This window comes from Chrysemys picta, chromosome 9 (assembly GCF_011386835.1).
Source record: "Chrysemys picta bellii isolate R12L10 chromosome 9, ASM1138683v2, whole genome shotgun sequence".
Lineage (NCBI taxonomy): Eukaryota > Metazoa > Chordata > Testudines > Emydidae > Chrysemys > Chrysemys picta.
In genome coordinates, this window is record NC_088799.1 from 6,010,392 (window position 1) to 6,028,636 (window position 18,245).

The window sequence follows — 18,245 nt, forward strand, 5'->3', positions numbered from 1 at the left end:
TACAGGCTTTATAGTTTGGTTCAATATGGCTCTCAGCACCCCCACTATATACATTGTTCCAGCCCCCTTGTTCTCAGGGCTTGTCTGTACTTACAGCTCCGCTGTAGCACTTATTGAAGATGTCGTCTATGCTGACGGGAGAGCTTCTCCGGTGGTACTCCACCTCCCTGAGAGGCAGTAGCTACGTCCATGGCAGAAGCCCTCCCGTCACCATCGCGCTGACTACACCGGGATTAAGTGTGGCTTTTCCACACCCCGAGTGACATAGTTATACCTACACACGTTTGTAGTGTAGATCAGGACTCAGACGCTCACCTGTACGCACACAGCGTTCCAGGCAAATTACCTTTCTCTGATCACTGCCGTTGTTTTATAGTTACTTAGGGGCTTGCTTTGTTGACCATTACGTATGAACTTGGAAATGAAACCCGAGTCAGTTTCTTGGTCACATATTTGCTTATTGCACAGTAAAACTTTGCCAAAGCTTGGATTTCAGTTCAGCTCTGAGGCATTGTTTCCTGGTGTGCGGTTAGAGAGAGATCAGATTAGATATACACACACAGGGAGAGAATGCACATAATAGCTCTGGCTATGCCAGTGTAAAGTTAGTCTCACGCTTGGTTTTGCTTCATTGGGTGATGGCAACCGTAGAAACACTAGTGTAGATAAGGCAACTGTATAGGTGACAGTCAGACCGATTCAGTGGTTGAACCCCACCCTGGGAGGAAAATACAATAGATCTTTTCCCTTACAGATAATAACAGAAGAACACAGGAGCTGCAATATTGGATCAGACCATGGTCCATCTAGCCCAGTATCCTGTCTCTGCCAGTGGCCCATACCACAGCTTCAAGGGGGACTGTACAGAACAGGGCAGTTTTGGAGTGATCCATCACTGTCTTCCACTCCTGGCTTCTGGCAGTCAGAGGTTTAGGGTGGTCCCGAGCATGGGGTTCCATCCCTGACCATCTTGGCTAATAGCCATTGATGGACCTATCCTCCATGAACTCCCAGTTATACTTTTGATCATCACTATGTCCCATGGCAATGAGTTCCACAGGTTAGTTGTGCTTTGCGTGAAAAAGCACTTTGTCTTGTTTGTACTCAGTCTAATTGCATCAGGTGACCCCCAGGGTTTGGTATTGTGTGAAAGGGTAAATAACACTTCACTATTCACTATTTTCACACCATTCGTGCTTTTATAGACCTCTATCATCTCCCCCCCTGAGTCATCACTTTTCTAAGCTGAACGGGCCCAGTCTTTTTAAACTTTCCTCATATGGAAGCTATTCCAGACTCCTAGTCAATTTGGTTGCCTTTTTCTGTACCTTTTCCAGTTCTAATATATCTTTTTTTGAGATGGGATGACCAGTGCTGCATGCAGTATTCAAGGTGTTGGCTGTACCATGAATTTATATAGTGGCATTATGATATTTTCTGTCTTATTTTCTATCCCTTTCCTAACAGTTTCTAACGTTTAGCCTTTTTGACCACAGCTGTGGATTGAGCAGAAATGTTCAGAGACCTCTCCACGGTGATTCCAAAAATCTCTTTTGTGGGTGGTAATAGCTCATTTAGACCCCAGCATTGTGTATGTATAGCTGGGATTTTTTTCCCCAAGGTGCGTTACTTTGCACTTCTCAGCATTGAATTTCATCTGCCGTTTTGTTACCCAGTCACCCAGGTTTGTGAGATTTCTCTGTAACTCAAGATAGGCTATCGCTAAAGAGAGGCTCAAGCCACAAAATGTTGATCCAGATCCCAGCTGAGATTTCAGACATCCCCCCAAATTCATGTGTGTTTGGCAGTAGGATTTTGGCGTGGGGCCCATTCTAGTGAGATAACAATGTTGGATTGTTAACTGTATTGACGTACATCTCTCTGCTATAGGCGGGAAGTTATTTAAGATGTCACCACATTAGACCGTGTTTCCGACGGTGAAAAGATATGGTTGGTTTGACAGCGTGTTAGTCATTCCCCGTCTGAATCTATTTCTGATACAATTGCCGTGTCAGGAAACTGGACACACCGGGAAAATTTTAAGTCTATGCATGATACATTTTAGGATCCATGGACAATGCCACCATCACTCAGGCCCGGAAGCTGGGCGTTATCGTTGACTCAGACCTCTTCCCTAGATCTTTGCATCCAGGCGGTGTCTAAATCTGGCCCTTTCTTTCTGCACAACGTCTCTAAGGGCTGGTCTACACTAGAAAGTCACTCCAGGGGTGTGGAAAATCCACCCCCTCCCAGAGATGTAGTTAAGCCCACCTAAGCCCCAGTGTAGACAGCGCTAGGTTGCTGGAAGAATTATTCGGGCGTTGGTGCTGATGGGAGCCCCTCCCAGGAAGTCATCCACTTGGGGACGATGGGCCCCAGCCGTAAGTCTCCCGGCGCCCAGCGGGCATCTGCGGCCAGGAAAGCAAAATGGCAGGAGGGCCTGGTGTGGGGAGCTCGTTCCCAGCGACTGAGCGATAACCACCAATGACTCCTGGCCCGTCGCCCTTTGACATGGCGCTGCCTAGGCTGTCGCTGGGACAGGGGGCAGAGCCCGTTGGTGGCCTTGGCCCCGGGGGCAGCAGTCCTGCCAGCCCAGCAGCTGAAGAGTTAAAATACCTGCAGCCCAGGCTCCACCTCAGTGAGTGGAGGGGAGGAAAGAGCAGGAGGCCAGTGAGCATAGAGGGCTCTGTGTGCGAGCGGCAGGCAGGGAGGAGGGCAAAGCCAAGCCAGCCAGCCTGCCCTGTGAGCTCCCACAGCAGCGTAGCCCCAGGACGAGGAAGGAGGGAGCCTCTCAGGATCGCAGCCGGTTCCAGCAGCACCGCTAGGTTCTCAGCCTCCGCGCCCAGCATGTTCCAGTGGTGAGTGCGCCTGGGCTTTCTGCGGATCTCCCACGGGGCCGGGAGGGAGATGGGGGGCAGATCAGCGCCCCCCACTTTTCTCTCTGCTGCAAGGACCTGGCTGCTCAGCTGGGCCGATCCGGGCTCTGCCTCGCCCTGCCCTCGCAGCGGCTCGGGGCGAAGCGCTTGGAGAGGCGCGTTCCGCCGGGGGTGAGCTCCGGGTACCGGGTTCGGGGGGGGGGCCCTCGGGGGGTTCCTGCGCCCCCCCCGCAGGTACAGCGGGGAGCGCGGCTGCAAAGGGGGCTGGGTGAACACGGGGAGCCAGGCTGGGGGACTCGGCATGTGCTGCTCGCCTGTCCGATTCCCCGGGGCTCGCGTGCGTCTCCCTCGCCTCCATCCCCAGCGCGGCTCGGCTCGGCTCGGCCCCGAGAGCGAAGCCCCCCAAGGGACCTGGCGGAGCCGGGGTTGCTCCCTCTTGGGGACCAAAGCGGGGCTCGGGTTGGGGGGTGTTTGGCTGATCGGTTCCCCTGTGTCTGTCCCCCCCCCCCCGCATCCTAGCAGCCGCCCAAGGGCGCCGTGGAGTTTCCCCGCGGGCTGGCTCTGGGGAAGGTAAAGGCACTGGGGGGGGGGGGGGGGCAGTGTCCAAACCCAGCCAGCCAGCGCTCAAGCGATCCGTTCCCCTCTGGAGGGACTTGGGGGGGCACATCTCCCCCCTCCCCCCAGATCAGCCCATCTCCTTCGTTGCAAACTGTACCGGCATTCCTGTGGGACCGGGGCGCGGCTCAGTGCAGGACACGGCTGCCCGTTCGAGGAGTTGGGGGGGGGGGGGGAATGGGATCAACCCGCCCCGCAACAGTGGCAATTAATTGGTTATTCCAGCAGCTACGTCCGGGGAGCCGGGGAGGTGCCGGTGCGGGGCCCCCACTAGGACGTAGTTTTCCTGACTTTTTTTTTTCAGCGTCAAATCTCTCTCCCTTCATTTAACCCTAAGGCAGGGACATGTCAGCAGAGAGCCCTGGGCTACCACTAACCGGCTGGCCATCGCGGGGCCTGTCGGCAAGTCATTGCCCCTCCTGGCTTCCGCGGAAGAGGAAAGGGCATGAAATACCCTCACCTGCCGGGCCAGGAGCCAATGGGACTCGAACTTCTAGTCTGGAACCCTTGGGTTCTAGATCTGATCCCACGAGCTCCCCAGGCCCCAGGTGTGATTGGCTGGGAGATCCTTGTGTTCTCCGGGGCAGAGCCCGCTTGATAACTGAATCTAAACGAGGAATTAAAAAAGAGAGAGATTCCAGGCCAGTCAAAGGGGGGTTTCATGGCAATGGAAAGCCTGCCTGTCTCCCCAGAGACTTTATTTTTATGGATGGACTCACTGGGGGGAGAGTTTCCATTCCATACAGGGCCAGCATCCATAATGGGAACTGTTTGTTCTTAATCGGGTAATTAGATGGATAAAGGCTTGGACTAGATGCCGAGGTGGCATGACTCACCCAAAGGTGTGTCCTACAAGCTGGGGGGGACCAAAGAAGAGGCAAGTGAGAGCTGAGTTTGGCCAATGTAAAGCACCCCTTCCTGGGGAAGAGTTTGATCTCAGGTGGGTTTCCTACTGGTGTGGCTCCACTGACTTAGAATCATAGAATCAGCGAAGCTACTCCTGAATTACAGGGGTATGAGTCAGATCAGAATCCGGCCTCAGGTAACAGCTTTTCCTGCTCTCCCTCCCCCTCCCTCAGTGTGTGAGTTTCACCTGCACAAAAACAACCTGGACTCTGGTGGCATCTTAAAGGCTAACAGATTTATTTGGGCATAAGCTTTCGTGGGTAAAAAACTCACTTCTTCAGATGCATGGAGTATAAATTACAGAGAGAGGCATAAATATATATTGGCACATGGAGAAGGGTGTTATCTTATAAGTGGAGAACCAATTTTGAAGACCAATTTAGACAGGGTGGATGTGGTCCACTGCCAATAATTGATGTGGAGGTGTCAATACTAAGGGAAGGGAAATTGCTTTTGTAGTGAGCCAGCCACTCCCAGTCCCTATTCAAGCCCCAATCGATGGTGTTGTTTGTAAATGAATTGTAGCTCAGCAGTTTCTCTTTGAAGTCTGTTTTTGAAGTTGTTTTGTTGCAGGATGGCTACTTTTAAATCGGTTATTGAGTGTCCAGGAAGATTGAAGTGTTCTCCTACTGGCTTTTGTACGTTACCATTCCTGATGTCTGATTTGTGTCCATTTATCTTTTTATGCAGAGACTGTCCGGTTTGGCCAATGTACATGGCAGAGGGGCATTGCTGGCACATGATGGCACGTATCACATTAGTAGATATGCAAGTGAATAAGCCTCTGATGGTGTGGCTGGGTCATATGATGGTGTCACTAGAGTAGATTTGGGGACAGAGAAGGCAATGGGGTTTGTTGCAGGGGTTAGTTCTTGGGTTAGTGTTTGTGTGGTGTGTAGTTGCTGGTGAGTATTTGCTTCAGGTTGGGGGGCTGTCTGTAACTGAGGATTGGCCTGCCTCTCAAGGCTTGTGAGAGTGGGGGATCGTTTTCCAGGATAGGTTGTAGATTGTTGATAATGCGCTGGAGAGGTTTTAGCTGGAGGCTGTACGTGATGGACAGTGGTGTTCTGTTATTTTCCTTGTTGGGCCTGTCCTGTTGTAGGTGATTTCTGGGTATCCATCTCACTCTGTCAATCTGTTTCCTCACTTCCCCAGGTGGGTATTGTAGTTTTAAGAATGCTTGATAGAGATCTTGTAGGTGTTTGTCTCTGTCTGAGGGATTGGAGCAAATGCGGTTGTATCTTAAGGCTTGGTTGTATACAATGGATCGTGTGATGTGTCCTGGATGGAAGCTGGAGGCATGTAGTTAAGTATAGCGGTCAGTAGGTTTCTGGTATAGGGTGGTGCTTATTTGCACTGAAGTGTCCAGGAAGTGGATCTCTTGTATGGACTGGTCCAGGCTGAGGTTGATGGTGGGGTGGAAATTGTTGAAATCCAGGTGGAATTCTTCAAGAGCTTCCTTCCCGTGGGTCCAGATGACGAAGATTTCATCAATGTAGCGTAAGTGGAGGAGGGGCATTGGGGATGAAAGCTGAGGAAGCGTTGTTCTAAGTCAGCCATAAAAATGTTGGCATACTGTGGGGCCATGCGGGTACCTATAGCAGTGCTACTGACTTGAAGGTATCTGTCCCCAAATCTAAAATGGTTGTGGGTGAGGACAAAGTCACAAAGTTCAGCCACCAGATGTGCCGTGGCTACATCAGGGTACTGTTCCTGACAGCTTATAGTTCATCCTCGTGTGGAATATTGGTGTAAAGAGCTTCTACATCCATGGTGGCCAGGATGGTGTTTTCAGAAAGATCACCGATGGATTGTAGTTTCCTCAGGAAGTCGGTGGTGTCTCGAAGATAGCGAGGAATGCCGGTAGCATAGGGTCTGAGGAGAGAGTCCAAATAAGCAGATAATCCTGCTGTAAGAGTGCCAATGCCTGAGATGATGGGGCGTCCAGGGTTTCCAGGTTTATGGATCTTGGGTAGCAGATAGAATACCCCTGGTTGGGGCTTTAGAGGTGTGTAGATTTGTTCCCGTGCTGTAGCAGGGAGTTTCTTGAGCAGATGGTGTGGTTTCTTTTGATACTCCTCAGTGGGATCAGAGGATAGTGGCCTGTAGAATGTGGTGTTGGCGAGTTGTCTGGCAGCCTCCAGTTCATAATCCGACCTGTTCATGATGACTGCAGCACCTCCTTTGTCAGCCCTTTTGATTATAATGTCAGAGTTGTTTCTGAGGCTGTGGATGGCGTTGCGTTCTGTACAGCTGAACGCCCCACCATTTCAGGCCCAATCCTCGCTTACAGACAGCCGCCCAACCTGAAGCAAATACTTACCATCAACTACACATCACACCACAGAAACACTGACCCAGGAATCAATCCCCAACAAACCACGTTGCCTTCTCTGCCCCCATATCTACTCTAGTGACACCATCATATGACCCAGCCACACCATCAGAGGCTTATTCACTTGCATATCTACTAATGTGATACGTGCCATCATGTGCCAGCAATGCCCCTCTGCCATGTACATTGGCCAAACCGGACAGTCTCTGCATAAAAAGATAAATGGACACAAATCAGACATCAGGAATGGTAACGTACAAAAGCCAGTAGGAGAACACTTCAATCTTCCTGGACACTCAATAACAGATTTAAAAGTAGCCATCCTGCAACAAAACAACTTCAAAAACAGACTTCAAAGAGAAACTGCTGAGCTACAATTCATTTACAAACAACACCATCAATTGGGGCTTGAATAGGGACTGGGAGTGGCTTGCTCACTACAAAAGCAATTTCCCCACCCTTGGTATTGACACCTCCACATCAATTATTGGCAGTGGACCACATCCATCCTGTCTAAATTGGTCTTCAAAATTGGTTCTCCACTTATAAGATAACACCCTTCTCCATGTGCCAATATATATTTATGCCTCTCTCTGTAATTTTCACTCCATGCATCTGAAGAAGTGGGTTTTTTACCCACGAAAGCTTATGCCCAAATAAATCTGTTAGTCTTTAAGGTGCAACCGGACTCCTCGTTATTTTTGTGGATACAGACTAACACGGCTACCCCCTGATACTTGTCGCCTGCGCAGATTCTCGTAGTTTGTGGGCCAGCTTCCAAAAGGACGTAGAGGAGGGGGTAAGTCACACATCAATGAGCAGGGGAGAGTTTAAGGGAATGCACTTCAGTGTTATTTGCGGCCAGTAGAAGTTAACACTGAGAGTCTCTAGTTAAGCGTTACCCAGTAGCCTCCCTCTGGGACCATTGTTTCCTTTACGTGCCCATCCCTCCCCATAAAAGCAGATGGGAGAAAATTCTGGGTGATCTCTGCAGGGAAAGGACTGTGGCATGAGTCTGGAACCCCGGGTTTAGGAATGTTCAAAACCAAGGTTTGCTTCAGGCCTAGCTCCAATCGCTAGTGATTATTTCTACCCTGCGGTGAGGTGGGTGGAAGGAGCTCCCAGTCTAGGGGCCTAATGCTGCACTCCCTGCTCAGTCTAATGCCCATTGAGTTCACTGAGAGTTTTGCCTGGCTAAGGACTGCAGGATTGGATCCTTGGTCTGGACAGACTGGTACGGATACACTCACAGCAGTTCATACCAGCTGAGGATCTGCCCCCAGTCCGTCTGTTTTGCCTCTCACCTAGGTAAGTTTCACACTTGTAACTCCTTTGGCTCTAACAACGAGGAGTCCTTGAGGCACCTTAGAGACTAACAAATTTATTTGGGCATAAGCTTTCGTGGGCTACAGCCCACTTCTTCAGATGCCTGGAGTGGAAAATACAGTAGACAGGTATAAATATACAGCACATGAAAAGATGGGAGTTCCCTTACTAAGTGGGGGGGTCAGTGCAAACGAGGCCAATTCAATCAAGGTGGACGTGGCCCATTCCCAACAGTTGACGAGAAGGGGTGAATATCAACAGAGGGAAAATTACTTTTACTAGTGACCCAGCCACTCCCAGTCTTTATTCAGAGGTAGATAAATATTCCAATACCCTCACAGTTCATACAGTCTCAGATAAATGTATACATATAAAATATACATACAATATCTATCCACCTTCCCATAACTGTTTATTTCCATACTCTTAGCTGTAACCAGAGCTATTGCGAGGTTTTTTACATTATTAATAGATAGAACGAAGTTATAGATGCTTATAAATGACCAGCTTTGGGGTTTTCATTAGTTAAAAAACAGTTTGATTGTAAATCTTCAGGTTTTGCATACAGTTAAGTGCCATTTAATTAAAAAAAAAACATAAAGAAGAATTATTTACAAAATCTGGCATTATTGTTTGATATAGTGACAGGTCCCTTATAAAATCTGTCTGGCCTGACAAGCATTTCATAAAGTTTATTGAGGGTAGGAGGAAGCACAAGAAAATTGGGAACTCTGCAGATCATACCTAACGTGCAGAGGAAGATGGAGCGTCGTCAAATTTCTATTGGGCAAAGAGAGTCAAGGGACATTATAGAAAGCATGATCTCTGCACTGAGCGATGGGAATCCAGAGGCCTTATAGAGCATCTAATCTCTGTAGTAACCCTATATAATTTATAAAAACAAAGACATTTTCACAGCAAAAATGTTAACCAAGTTCAGGTTATTCCCATGGAGTGTCACAGCCAGTGTTGCCACCTCTCGTGATTTTATCCCATAGCGATATTGGATGTTTTACTGAAAGCCCCAGCTCCTGGAGATAAGTGATGACACGTGAATTGCAGCTTTAATTTAAAAAGTACATTTCTAGCCCATGGCTGTGGAGAAAAGCTTGGAACTGGGACCTGAGTGCTCCCTAGAGGCTCAAACCGGAAGGCCAAGAAAAGGTACCCCAAATTGATTTTTAAAAAAGCTCATGATTTTTAAACCAATCTTGCGATTTTGAGAGGCCTGATATGTGATTTTTGTATGCAGTGTGTTGAAGCCATGTTGGTCCCAAGATATCAGAAAGACAAGCTGGGAGAAGTAAGATCTTTTATTGGACCAACTTCTGTTGGTGAGAGAGACCAGCTTTCGAGCCACACAGGCTATCTACACACACTACAGCCTACATCAGTACAAGTTATGTCACTCAGGGGTGTGAATAAGCCACCCCTCTGAGCGACATAAGTTACACTGACCTAAGCGCCAGTGTGGACCGTGCTATGTCCGGCCAACAGAGCTACTGCTGCCGTTCACTCACAGGTGTTGGTTTTTTTTTACCATTTTCCTGTGTGAGTTGATTCGAGAGCGTAGTGATTTGTCTGGTTTCACTCGCATACCTGTTATTGGAGGATTGAGTGCACTGGATGAGGTACATCACATGTTGTGATAGGCACGTGTAGGACCCATGGATCTAGACAGGTGTGTTGTGGGGGAGTATTCATCAATGCAGCAGTGGAGATAGGTCTGCAGGCTTTGCATCTGTTGTTCTGGCAGGGTCTGGGGCCACTTCGAGTTAGTGTGTCCTGGTCTGTGGGGAATTAGCTGCTGCTGAGCTTGGAGAGACTGGGGGGTTGCTTGAAGGGCAGAATTGGGGGTTCAGGGAAGATTTATTTCAGAATAGGATCCCCATCAAGTATGGGGTGTAGTTGTTTGATGATACCCCGTATCGATTCCAGTGGGGGGTGGCAGATCTTGCAATCTTTGAACACTTTGGGGGCAGCGATACTGAATTTCCCTCAACCAGCCAATAATTACACACGAAATAGGCCCTACCCAGGAACAGGCCCCTCCTTTGACCAATTACTTTGAAATTTTCCAGACGAATTCTCACGTACCGTGAAATAATCACGGCAATGCTTTTCCTGCTTTATACGGGCCACGAATCAGACACTGCTGTGGTTCGTACGTTCGAAATCCCATAGCTACCGCTTATGAGATAGCTTGCTTGTGATCGTAACTCCGGAGCTACTACTGAGTAGTCCAAAGTATTTCCTTCTTGCTGCCGTTTTTCCCCCTGCAACTTTAAGGAAATGCCCTCACTGGCGATCCTGCAACAAAATCCATTGTGAAACTCAAAGAGCGCAGTGGAACCCTGGAAAACTTTGTCTCCCAAACCACAGGCTGCTACTGCTGGAGCTAACGAAGTCCCCTTGTTCCAGGTTACAGCCTAGCCGGATACCTAGGTTTTCCCTATGCTGCAGCCAGCCACCAGACGGCAAACTGCTCGTGGGCTGGGTTTGCGAAGGCCACACAGGCCGCTGGGTGGCTCTTCTCTGTTTGTAGCATGATATCTTTCGAACGGCGCACCTGATCCGTTCCAAAATGTCAGGGAATGTTCTAGGCATCCCAGGCCAGAACCCTATTGATTTTGGGGGGAAATCAGAAAAAAAAACGAAAGGGGAAAAACATGAAACATGTGAGCCCCCTGCCATCTGATTAGCACAGCCATAGAGAGGTGGGGCACAAACACGCCTGCTGTGGAGAGGAGAAGGGGGGATCTTGGCATGGGGGGAGGATAGGGTTACCATACGTCCTCTTTTCCCCGGACATGTCCGGCTTTTCGGCACTCAAACCCCCGTCCGGAGGGAATTGCCAAAAAGCCGAACATGTCCGGGAAAATGGCGGCTCTGCTCCTCCCCGACTCTTCAGCTCTGTTTAAGAGCCGGGCTGCCCGAGCGCTACCGGCTTCGGGCAGCCCCCATGCCTCCGGACCCTGCGCCGCCGGAGCCCGGGAGGGGAAGTGCCCGGCCGGGGGCGCAGGGTCCGGAGGCAAGGGGGCTGCCCGAAGCCCAAGCGCTACCGGCTTCACGGTTTGCCAGGCAGCCCCCAGACCCTGCGCCCCCGGCTGGGCGCTTCTCCTCCCGGGCTCCAGCTGCGCTGGGCAAGCGCCGGCCGGGGGCGCAGGGTCTGGGGGCTGCCCGGCAAACCGTGAAGCCAGTAGCGCTCGGGCAGCCCTTTCCCCGTGGCTGGGAGTGGGAGGGAGGAGGGGGCGGAGTTGGGGCGGGGCTGGGGTGGGGAAATGGCCGGGGCCAGGGCCCGTGGAGGGTCCTCTTTTTTTATTTAATAAATATGGTAACCCTAGATAAACATATACCTAAATTCTTAAAGTATAGGCCTTTACAGACAGGCTTGAATATCTATATCCTAACACTGGTATAGGGGAGGATGGAATGGGGGGCACACGGGAGGGGGAGTTGTCCCTGACAAAGAAGGGGCTATGAGGGTGGTACAGAGGCAGCTTGTGGGGTGTAGAACGCAAGGCGCCCCTGGTCTGTGTAGTGAACTTGGCCTACACCAGCTACCAAGTGTGCGACCCTCTAGTAACCGCTTTCAGTTAGATAAAATGGCTAATAGTTTTGGCTATCACAATGTTCTTCAAACAGGGGTGTGGCATGAGTTTCCAAGGAGATTTTAACGATGTGCCAAATTGCCAGGGAGTCACAACCAGCTGCTTCAGAGCTAGCGGGACCCCAAGGGCCTAGAACCAAACCAGCATTTCCAGCCCGGGGCCCGCTTTTAAAACGATCTGTTGCCCGTAATGAATGTGAGAAATTTTCTTCAAACGTGGCAGCAATGTTCGCCTTCAGCAGTCACCTGCCTAGTCTCAGCTCAAACAAACCAATTCTGCCAAGCCGAGTTCCGGGGGTGAGGGATAAAAGTCAGGCATGGAGGGTTGTCATGCCATAATGCAAGAGCGATGGCGAAGCAGATTGACTGCCGCTTCACACTGCGTTGACGTCTTCAGAGAACTATCCACGATGACTCCACAATCTCTTTCCTGATTAGTTGTAGCTAAATTAGCCCCCATCATATTGTATGTATAGTTGGGGTTGGCGGCGCTTAGGACTTTCCCCCGAGGGAGTGGGAGGAGTGGGGACACAGCGCGCTCAGGGGAGGAGGCGGAGAGGAGGCAGGGCAGGGGTGGGGACTTGGGGAAGGGGGTGGAATGGGGGCAGGGAGAGGGCGGTGCAGGGGCGGGAAGAGGCGGAGGGGAAGGCGAGCATCCACCAGGCAGAGGGGAAGTCGGCGCCATAGGGGCGAGTGGTGGGCGAGCGAGTGTGGGGGGGTGAAGAGCCAGCGGTAGGCCTGAGGATGAGGAAGGGTGCTGGGGGGGGGGGGGGGGGCAGAGCGGGGAGGGAGCGGGGCCTGGGGCAGAGTGGGGGCGGAGCCAGGAAGGAGTGGGGGCGGACTCTGGGTAGGACTGATGGCACCCCAATGTGTCCCGATATTTTACTGTTGTGATCTGGTCACCCTAGTTGTTATGTCAGGGAGAAATTACAAGGAGCATGTGACGGCGGGAGGGGTTTAACATGCAGTGTTTTGAGAGTGCAAATGTTGAAGACTGAGAAAAATTTGCCCCAAAGTTTGAAAACAAATGTTGGTGAGAGCCATTCAAATAATGACCTAGAGCATCTTCCTACCCTCCATATGAATGTGAAAGTAAATCATATTTACCTAGACCTGGGCATAAAATCCACTTTTTTCCCATGAAAAATGTTGGTTCACATTTTTAAGTTGAAAAGTTCCCCTTCTTTCCCCAAAGAGAGTTCAGAATGGTTTCAAAATGGATATTTTTGTTCAAATCGCCATTTTAAAATGAAATGACAATTTTCATTTCATTTCAACTTAAAATATAGAGGTGAGGGCAAAATATGGAGGCGAGGGTGGAGTTGGTTCCTTTTTCCCCTTCAGTTTAAAAAAGACCTAAACAACATTTTAAGTGGAAATGGAATCCGATCTTTCAAATTGACAGTTCGACATAAAATATCGTTCTGATTTGCTTACCCTCACCCCAAAAAACCAAAAATGTGAAACAAAATGACATTTTAAGGCACTTGGAAGTGAACATTGATTTTAATATTTATGGTGGAAAAATTAGAAAATTTTCACTAGAACTGACACTGCAAAAAAATTCAGTTTTGATGAAACCCTGTATGTCAGCAAGAAAACTTTCTGCCCACACTGTTTTAATGATTGTCGTTTTGTGTCTGATATTTACATGCTGAGAATTTGTAAACCGGCTAAAACTTCTTAAATGAATAGACAAAAAACTTCAATTGGCTTTACACATACCCTGGAGTGGGGCTGCCTTTCCTGCCTCTCCTTTAACCTATCCTAGATAAATTCATGAAGGATAGGTCCATCAATGGCTATTAGCCAGGATGGGCAGGGATGGTGTCCCTAGCCTCTGTTTGCCAGAAGCTGGGAATGGGTGACAGGGGATAGATCACTTGATGATGACCTGTTCTGTTCATTCCTCTGGGGCACCTGGCATTGCCCACTGTCGGAAGACAGGACACTGGGCTAGATGGACTATTGGCCTGACCCAGTATGTCCATTCTTATGTTCTCTCTGTTTGTCGTGCTCAGTGTCCTTCTCTTATGTAATAACCATTGTCTGGCATTTGCATTGCAGTGTCTCTCTGATTGTAAGAATAAAAGATTCTCGCACAGAGTGGGCTGACCCCTGAGATTCTACTCCAGCTGAGTATCAGAGGGGTAGCCGTGTTAGTCTGAATCTGTAAAAAGCAACAGAGGGTCCTGTGGCACCTTTGAGACTAACAAAAGTACTGGGAGCATAAGCTTTCGTGGGTAAGAACCTTGCCTTAACCATACATCTTGTCTCTTTAGGAAGAAGACAATCTACAAAAGTGCCTGCCTGTCCTTTGTGCTGGTGATCATGGTGACGGTGCTGCAGAGGGGGATGACTCCTAGCCATTTCATTCCGGGCCAGCAGCAGAAAGAATTGCACCAAGAGCCCGTGAAAGCTCAGAAGAGAGATGGCAGCTTCTCCAAGACCGGCAACTTCTGGAAGAGCAAGAAGGAGAAGACCCACCTGGAGGCGGAGGGAGTCACTGAGAACCAGGTGAAATCCTGGGACGTCACCACTATCAATTGCACGGCCAACCAGAACATCAGCAAGTTGGACTGGTTCAAGGGGCTGGAACCCAACTTTCGGCAGTTCCTGCTTTACCGGCACTGTAGGTACTTCCCCATGCTGATCAACCACCCGGAGAAGTGCAGGGGTGACATTTACCTGCTGATTGTGGTCAAGTCCATCATCACGCAGCACGACCGGCGGGAGGCCATCCGAAGGACCTGGGGCCAGGAGAAAGAGGTGGATGGGAAAAAGATCAGGACTCTCTTTCTGCTGGGCACGGCCGCCAAAGAAGAAGAGAGGGCCAACTACCAGAAGCTGCTGGATTATGAGAACCACATCTATGGGGATATCCTACAATGGGATTTCCTGGACAGTTTCTTCAACCTCACCCTCAAGGAGGTCCATTTCCTAAAGTGGCTCAACATCTACTGCGACAGCGTTCGCTTCATCTTCAAGGGGGATGACGACGTCTTCGTTAGCCCCAACAACATCCTGGAGTTCCTGGACAACAAGAAGGAAGAAGACCTGTTTGTGGGGGACGTCCTGTACAAGGCCAGGCCGATCCGGAAGAAAGAGAACAAGTACTACATCCCCAGCGCCCTCTACAACAAGAACAGCTACCCACCCTATGCGGGTGGTGGAGGTTTCCTCATGGATGGGCCCCTGGCCATAAAGCTCCACAAGACCTCGGAGACCTTGGAGCTGTACCCCATCGATGACGTCTTCCTGGGGATGTGCCTGGAGGTCCTCAAGGTGGCGCCAGTCAGACACGAGGGCTTCAAGACCTTCGGCATTGTGAAGAACAAGAACAGCAAGATGAACAAGGAGCCGTGTTTCTACCGGAGCATGATGGTGGTTCACAAACTGTTGCCCCTGGAGCTGCTCCAGATGTGGAACCTGGTCCACAGTAACTTAACCTGCTCCAGAAAGCTCAACGTCCTTTAGCGTGTGGCTTCCTTGAGGAGCTGTGGCAGGAAGGGTTGGAGCATCTAGAACCTTGTCTTGGGGGGCGAGGGGAAAGAACCTAGAACCAGATGAAGGCAACAAACTATTCTGGGACTACTCCAGAGCCTTCCCTTCCGGCGACGAGAGGAGAGAGACTGTGATCGGGGGGAGGGAAGGTTTCTAATGGGGTATTTCTGTACTGTACTGCGTTTTTTATCCCCAACTGGGTTGGGGGGTTGCTAAAAAAGAAAAAGGAGGATGAGAGAAAAGAGAGAGAGAACAAGGATCATCTTGGGGAAAACTTCTGGGTGCTACATTTCAGGAAAGATGTGGACAAATTGGGGAAAGTCCAGAGAAGAGCAATAAAAATGATAAAAGGTCTAGAAAACATGACCTAGGAGAGAAGATTGAAAAAATTGGGTTTGTTTAGTCTGGAGAAGAGAAGACTGAGAGGGGACATGATAAGTTTTCAAGTACATACAAGTTTGTTACAAGGAGAAGGGAGAAGAATTGTTCTCGCTAACCTCTGAGGATAGGACCAGAAGCAATAGGCTTAAATTGCAGCAAGGGCGGCTTAGGTTGGACATTAGGAAAAAACTTCCTGTCATGTGATTAAGCACTGGAATAAACTGCCCAGGGAGGTTGTGGAATCTCCATCCTTGGAGATTTTTGAGAGCAGGTTAGACAAACACCTGTCAGGGATGGTCTAGAGAATACTTAGTCCTGCCCTGAGTGCTGGGAACTGGACTAGACGACCTCTCGAGGTCTCTTCCTGTCCTACGACTCTGACTGACTGGCACATGCCCTGCTCCGCAGTGTCCCTGTGTCATTCTCTCCTCCTCTTGCCTGGGAGCCCCTGAACAGAGGAATGCGCCTGGTGTGAATTCCTCAGGGATTTCTCTCTCCTAGGGGGAAGGGGAGGAGGGATTGCAAATTTCAAAACAAGCACACAGTGAATCTCAATTCGGTCTGGCCAGTGCAGCCTCCCCAGAGCAGTCATACGCTGCCCCAGATCAATAGGCTGCAGCACCCCCATTCTAATGGCTTCATTTGCCTATGGCTCATCAACCGCCTTGGACAAGTACCCTTCTAATGCCAGTGCCTGCTGGTCACTCCGTTGTCTCTCCAGCCAAAGGCGGCACGGCCTGGAGTCATCTACAAGCGATTCTCTCCCCTCCCCCATGGGTTGCCAATTTTGGTTGGCTGTATTCCTGAAGGTTTCATCACCTCACATAATCTTCAATTCCTGGAGACTCCAGGCCCTGGGAGACACGACCCTCCCTCCAGCTGGTCGTGGTGCCACCCACGAGCTTTGTGGTACTAGTTCCACAGAGGATTTTCATTTCCCTCCCTGTGCCAGCAACTGTGGCCCAGAGACTTCTCTGAGGACACTGCCAGCTGCCTGACAATGGCACGGCTACGGGGGAAACTCTGTAGCCGGGGCAGGAGGCCATTTTGTGGCTGGGTCGGGCCTAGCAGCAGCCATGTCACCACAGCAACGGGTGCTAGGCTTCTTTCCCACCTGAGCAGAGGGCAGGCTGGCGTCAGGGCTGGATGTCTACAGCCCCCACCCCTGGCCCTTAGTGGAGAGAGGGAATGGGACATTCTGTTCTAATTAGAAGTCAACATTGGGGTTAACCCCAGTGCCAGGAAAACCTGCCTTGAAAGGTCCACTGGTAACACTCCAGCAGGCAGCATGGCCCCAGAAAAAGCAACATCCATGGTGCAGGAATACACATGACCATGCACTCCCACCCGTTACACCTGCAAAGACACAGCTGCATACCTGCAGACACGGGTGCACGGACGTGTCCATGCACAGCCCCACGGTGAGATGCATCTCTGCACACATGCGCAGGCCCGGTTCACAGGCGTGCACATGCCCAACCACACAGTCAGGTACACACCGGCGTGTTCATGCACATACACGGGCCAGAGCAAAGCCGCCGGAGTGAGCACAGCATGTTGCTGCATAGACACAACGGTACATACGGTGGTGTGCACCGAGACATGGGTGGGTGCACACACAGCCACCCGTCTCTCCCTGGTGCCAGCCATTGAAAGGAAAGCACTCCTACTACCTCAACGGTCCCCCTGTGCAGCACCTTTTGAATGTGTCCTGGAAACGTGCTGGTTTCATTCTCGCCAAGGCTGTGCATTCCTCACATTAGAAAACAAACAAGAAAGGGGGAAAGCCAGCCAAAACCGCCAACCTCATGCCAGGTCTTGCCACTTACCCTTGGCCTGTGCCCACCTTCTGCTCAAACACCGTGCACATTTGGAAGCGGGGGGACGGCACGCGGGAAATCCAGCGCTGTTGAGTTCAGAACCAGGCGGCCAGGCAGACAGTCTGCTAGGGTTCAGGTCCGGAAAAGTTTGTGTTTTACTTAGTTACTGTGAACTTTTATTTAAGGTGGGTTTTTTTGGTGGCGGGGAAGGGTGGAAAAGGAAAGGGGCTGGAAATGGACAACCTCCTCCTCTCCCCCAACAAAACCGTGCAAGTTCCACTCCCACACTGTTCCCGTCCCGTGTGCAAACGCACTGCGTGTCTGACGGGAACTGCAGTGTCGCTCCCACCCTCTCTGCTTCTCCCTGCAGAATCCAGAGGCCTCCTTTTCCGAACGAACGTACACAGGGGCACTCTCACTATACGTGTCTGGGTAATGTATGTCGGGGTCCAGTAGCTCTGTATGTCTATTTATAGGGTATACCGTAGACAGCGATATAGCACGCGCATGTGTAAGGAGAGTATTGACTGGGTACGTGAACATCTCAAGGCTGCTTTTTGCCGTGGTGGGAGCTGTACAGACAAATATGGTAGGTTTGAGGACTTTTAGTTTCTAAATAAAGATTTTTTTTAAAACATCGCCTCGAGTAATTCCTAGCAGCTGGGCTGCTGCGGGGTCAGCGGTGGACCATGGATGTGTCTCAAGGGAAAGATCATTTTGCCTAGCGTTGACCTTTGACTTGGCGGCCTGCAGATTTGATCGATGACCTCTGATTTGACCTATGATCTTGGCATCACAGTGTTTTGGCCCAGCCCAAGATAGCCCCACTCCCTGATGGTTGCCTCTCTCCAGCCTGTGCCGTAGCTGCTGCA

At 50.4% G+C, this 18,245-nt stretch overlaps 1 protein-coding gene and 1 long non-coding RNA gene across 2 annotated transcripts; both read left to right on the plus strand.

Moving 5' to 3' along the window:
- The first annotated feature begins 1,935 nt into the window (after window positions 1-1,935).
- Window positions 1,936-18,012, plus strand: B3GNT7 (UDP-GlcNAc:betaGal beta-1,3-N-acetylglucosaminyltransferase 7). Its single transcript, XM_024110270.3, has 2 exons — window positions 1,936-2,858; window positions 13,951-18,012. The coding sequence occupies exons 1-2, from the start codon at window positions 2,485-2,487 to the stop codon at window positions 15,143-15,145; spliced, it is 1,569 nt and encodes a 522-aa protein (XP_023966038.2). The 5' UTR covers window positions 1,936-2,484; the 3' UTR covers window positions 15,146-18,012.
- Window positions 2,875-10,987, plus strand: LOC135973624 (uncharacterized). The gene is made up of 4 exons (XR_010590540.1): window positions 2,875-4,533; window positions 7,485-7,531; window positions 9,057-9,222; window positions 9,311-10,987. It is a non-coding gene; the product is annotated as an uncharacterized LOC135973624 (long non-coding RNA).
- Window positions 18,013-18,245: the final 233 nt, after the last annotated feature.

Bases quoted from the DNA above. Each gene is read 5' to 3' on its own strand.
- B3GNT7 (XM_024110270.3), top strand. From the start codon at position 2,485: ATGACTCCTGGCCCGTCGCCCTTTGACATGGCGCTGCCTAGGCTGTCG. The intron at 2,859-13,950 runs GTGAGTGCGCCT...TTGTCTCTTTAG, and splicing joins GCGCCCAGCATGTTCCAGTG to GAAGAAGACAATCTACAAAA.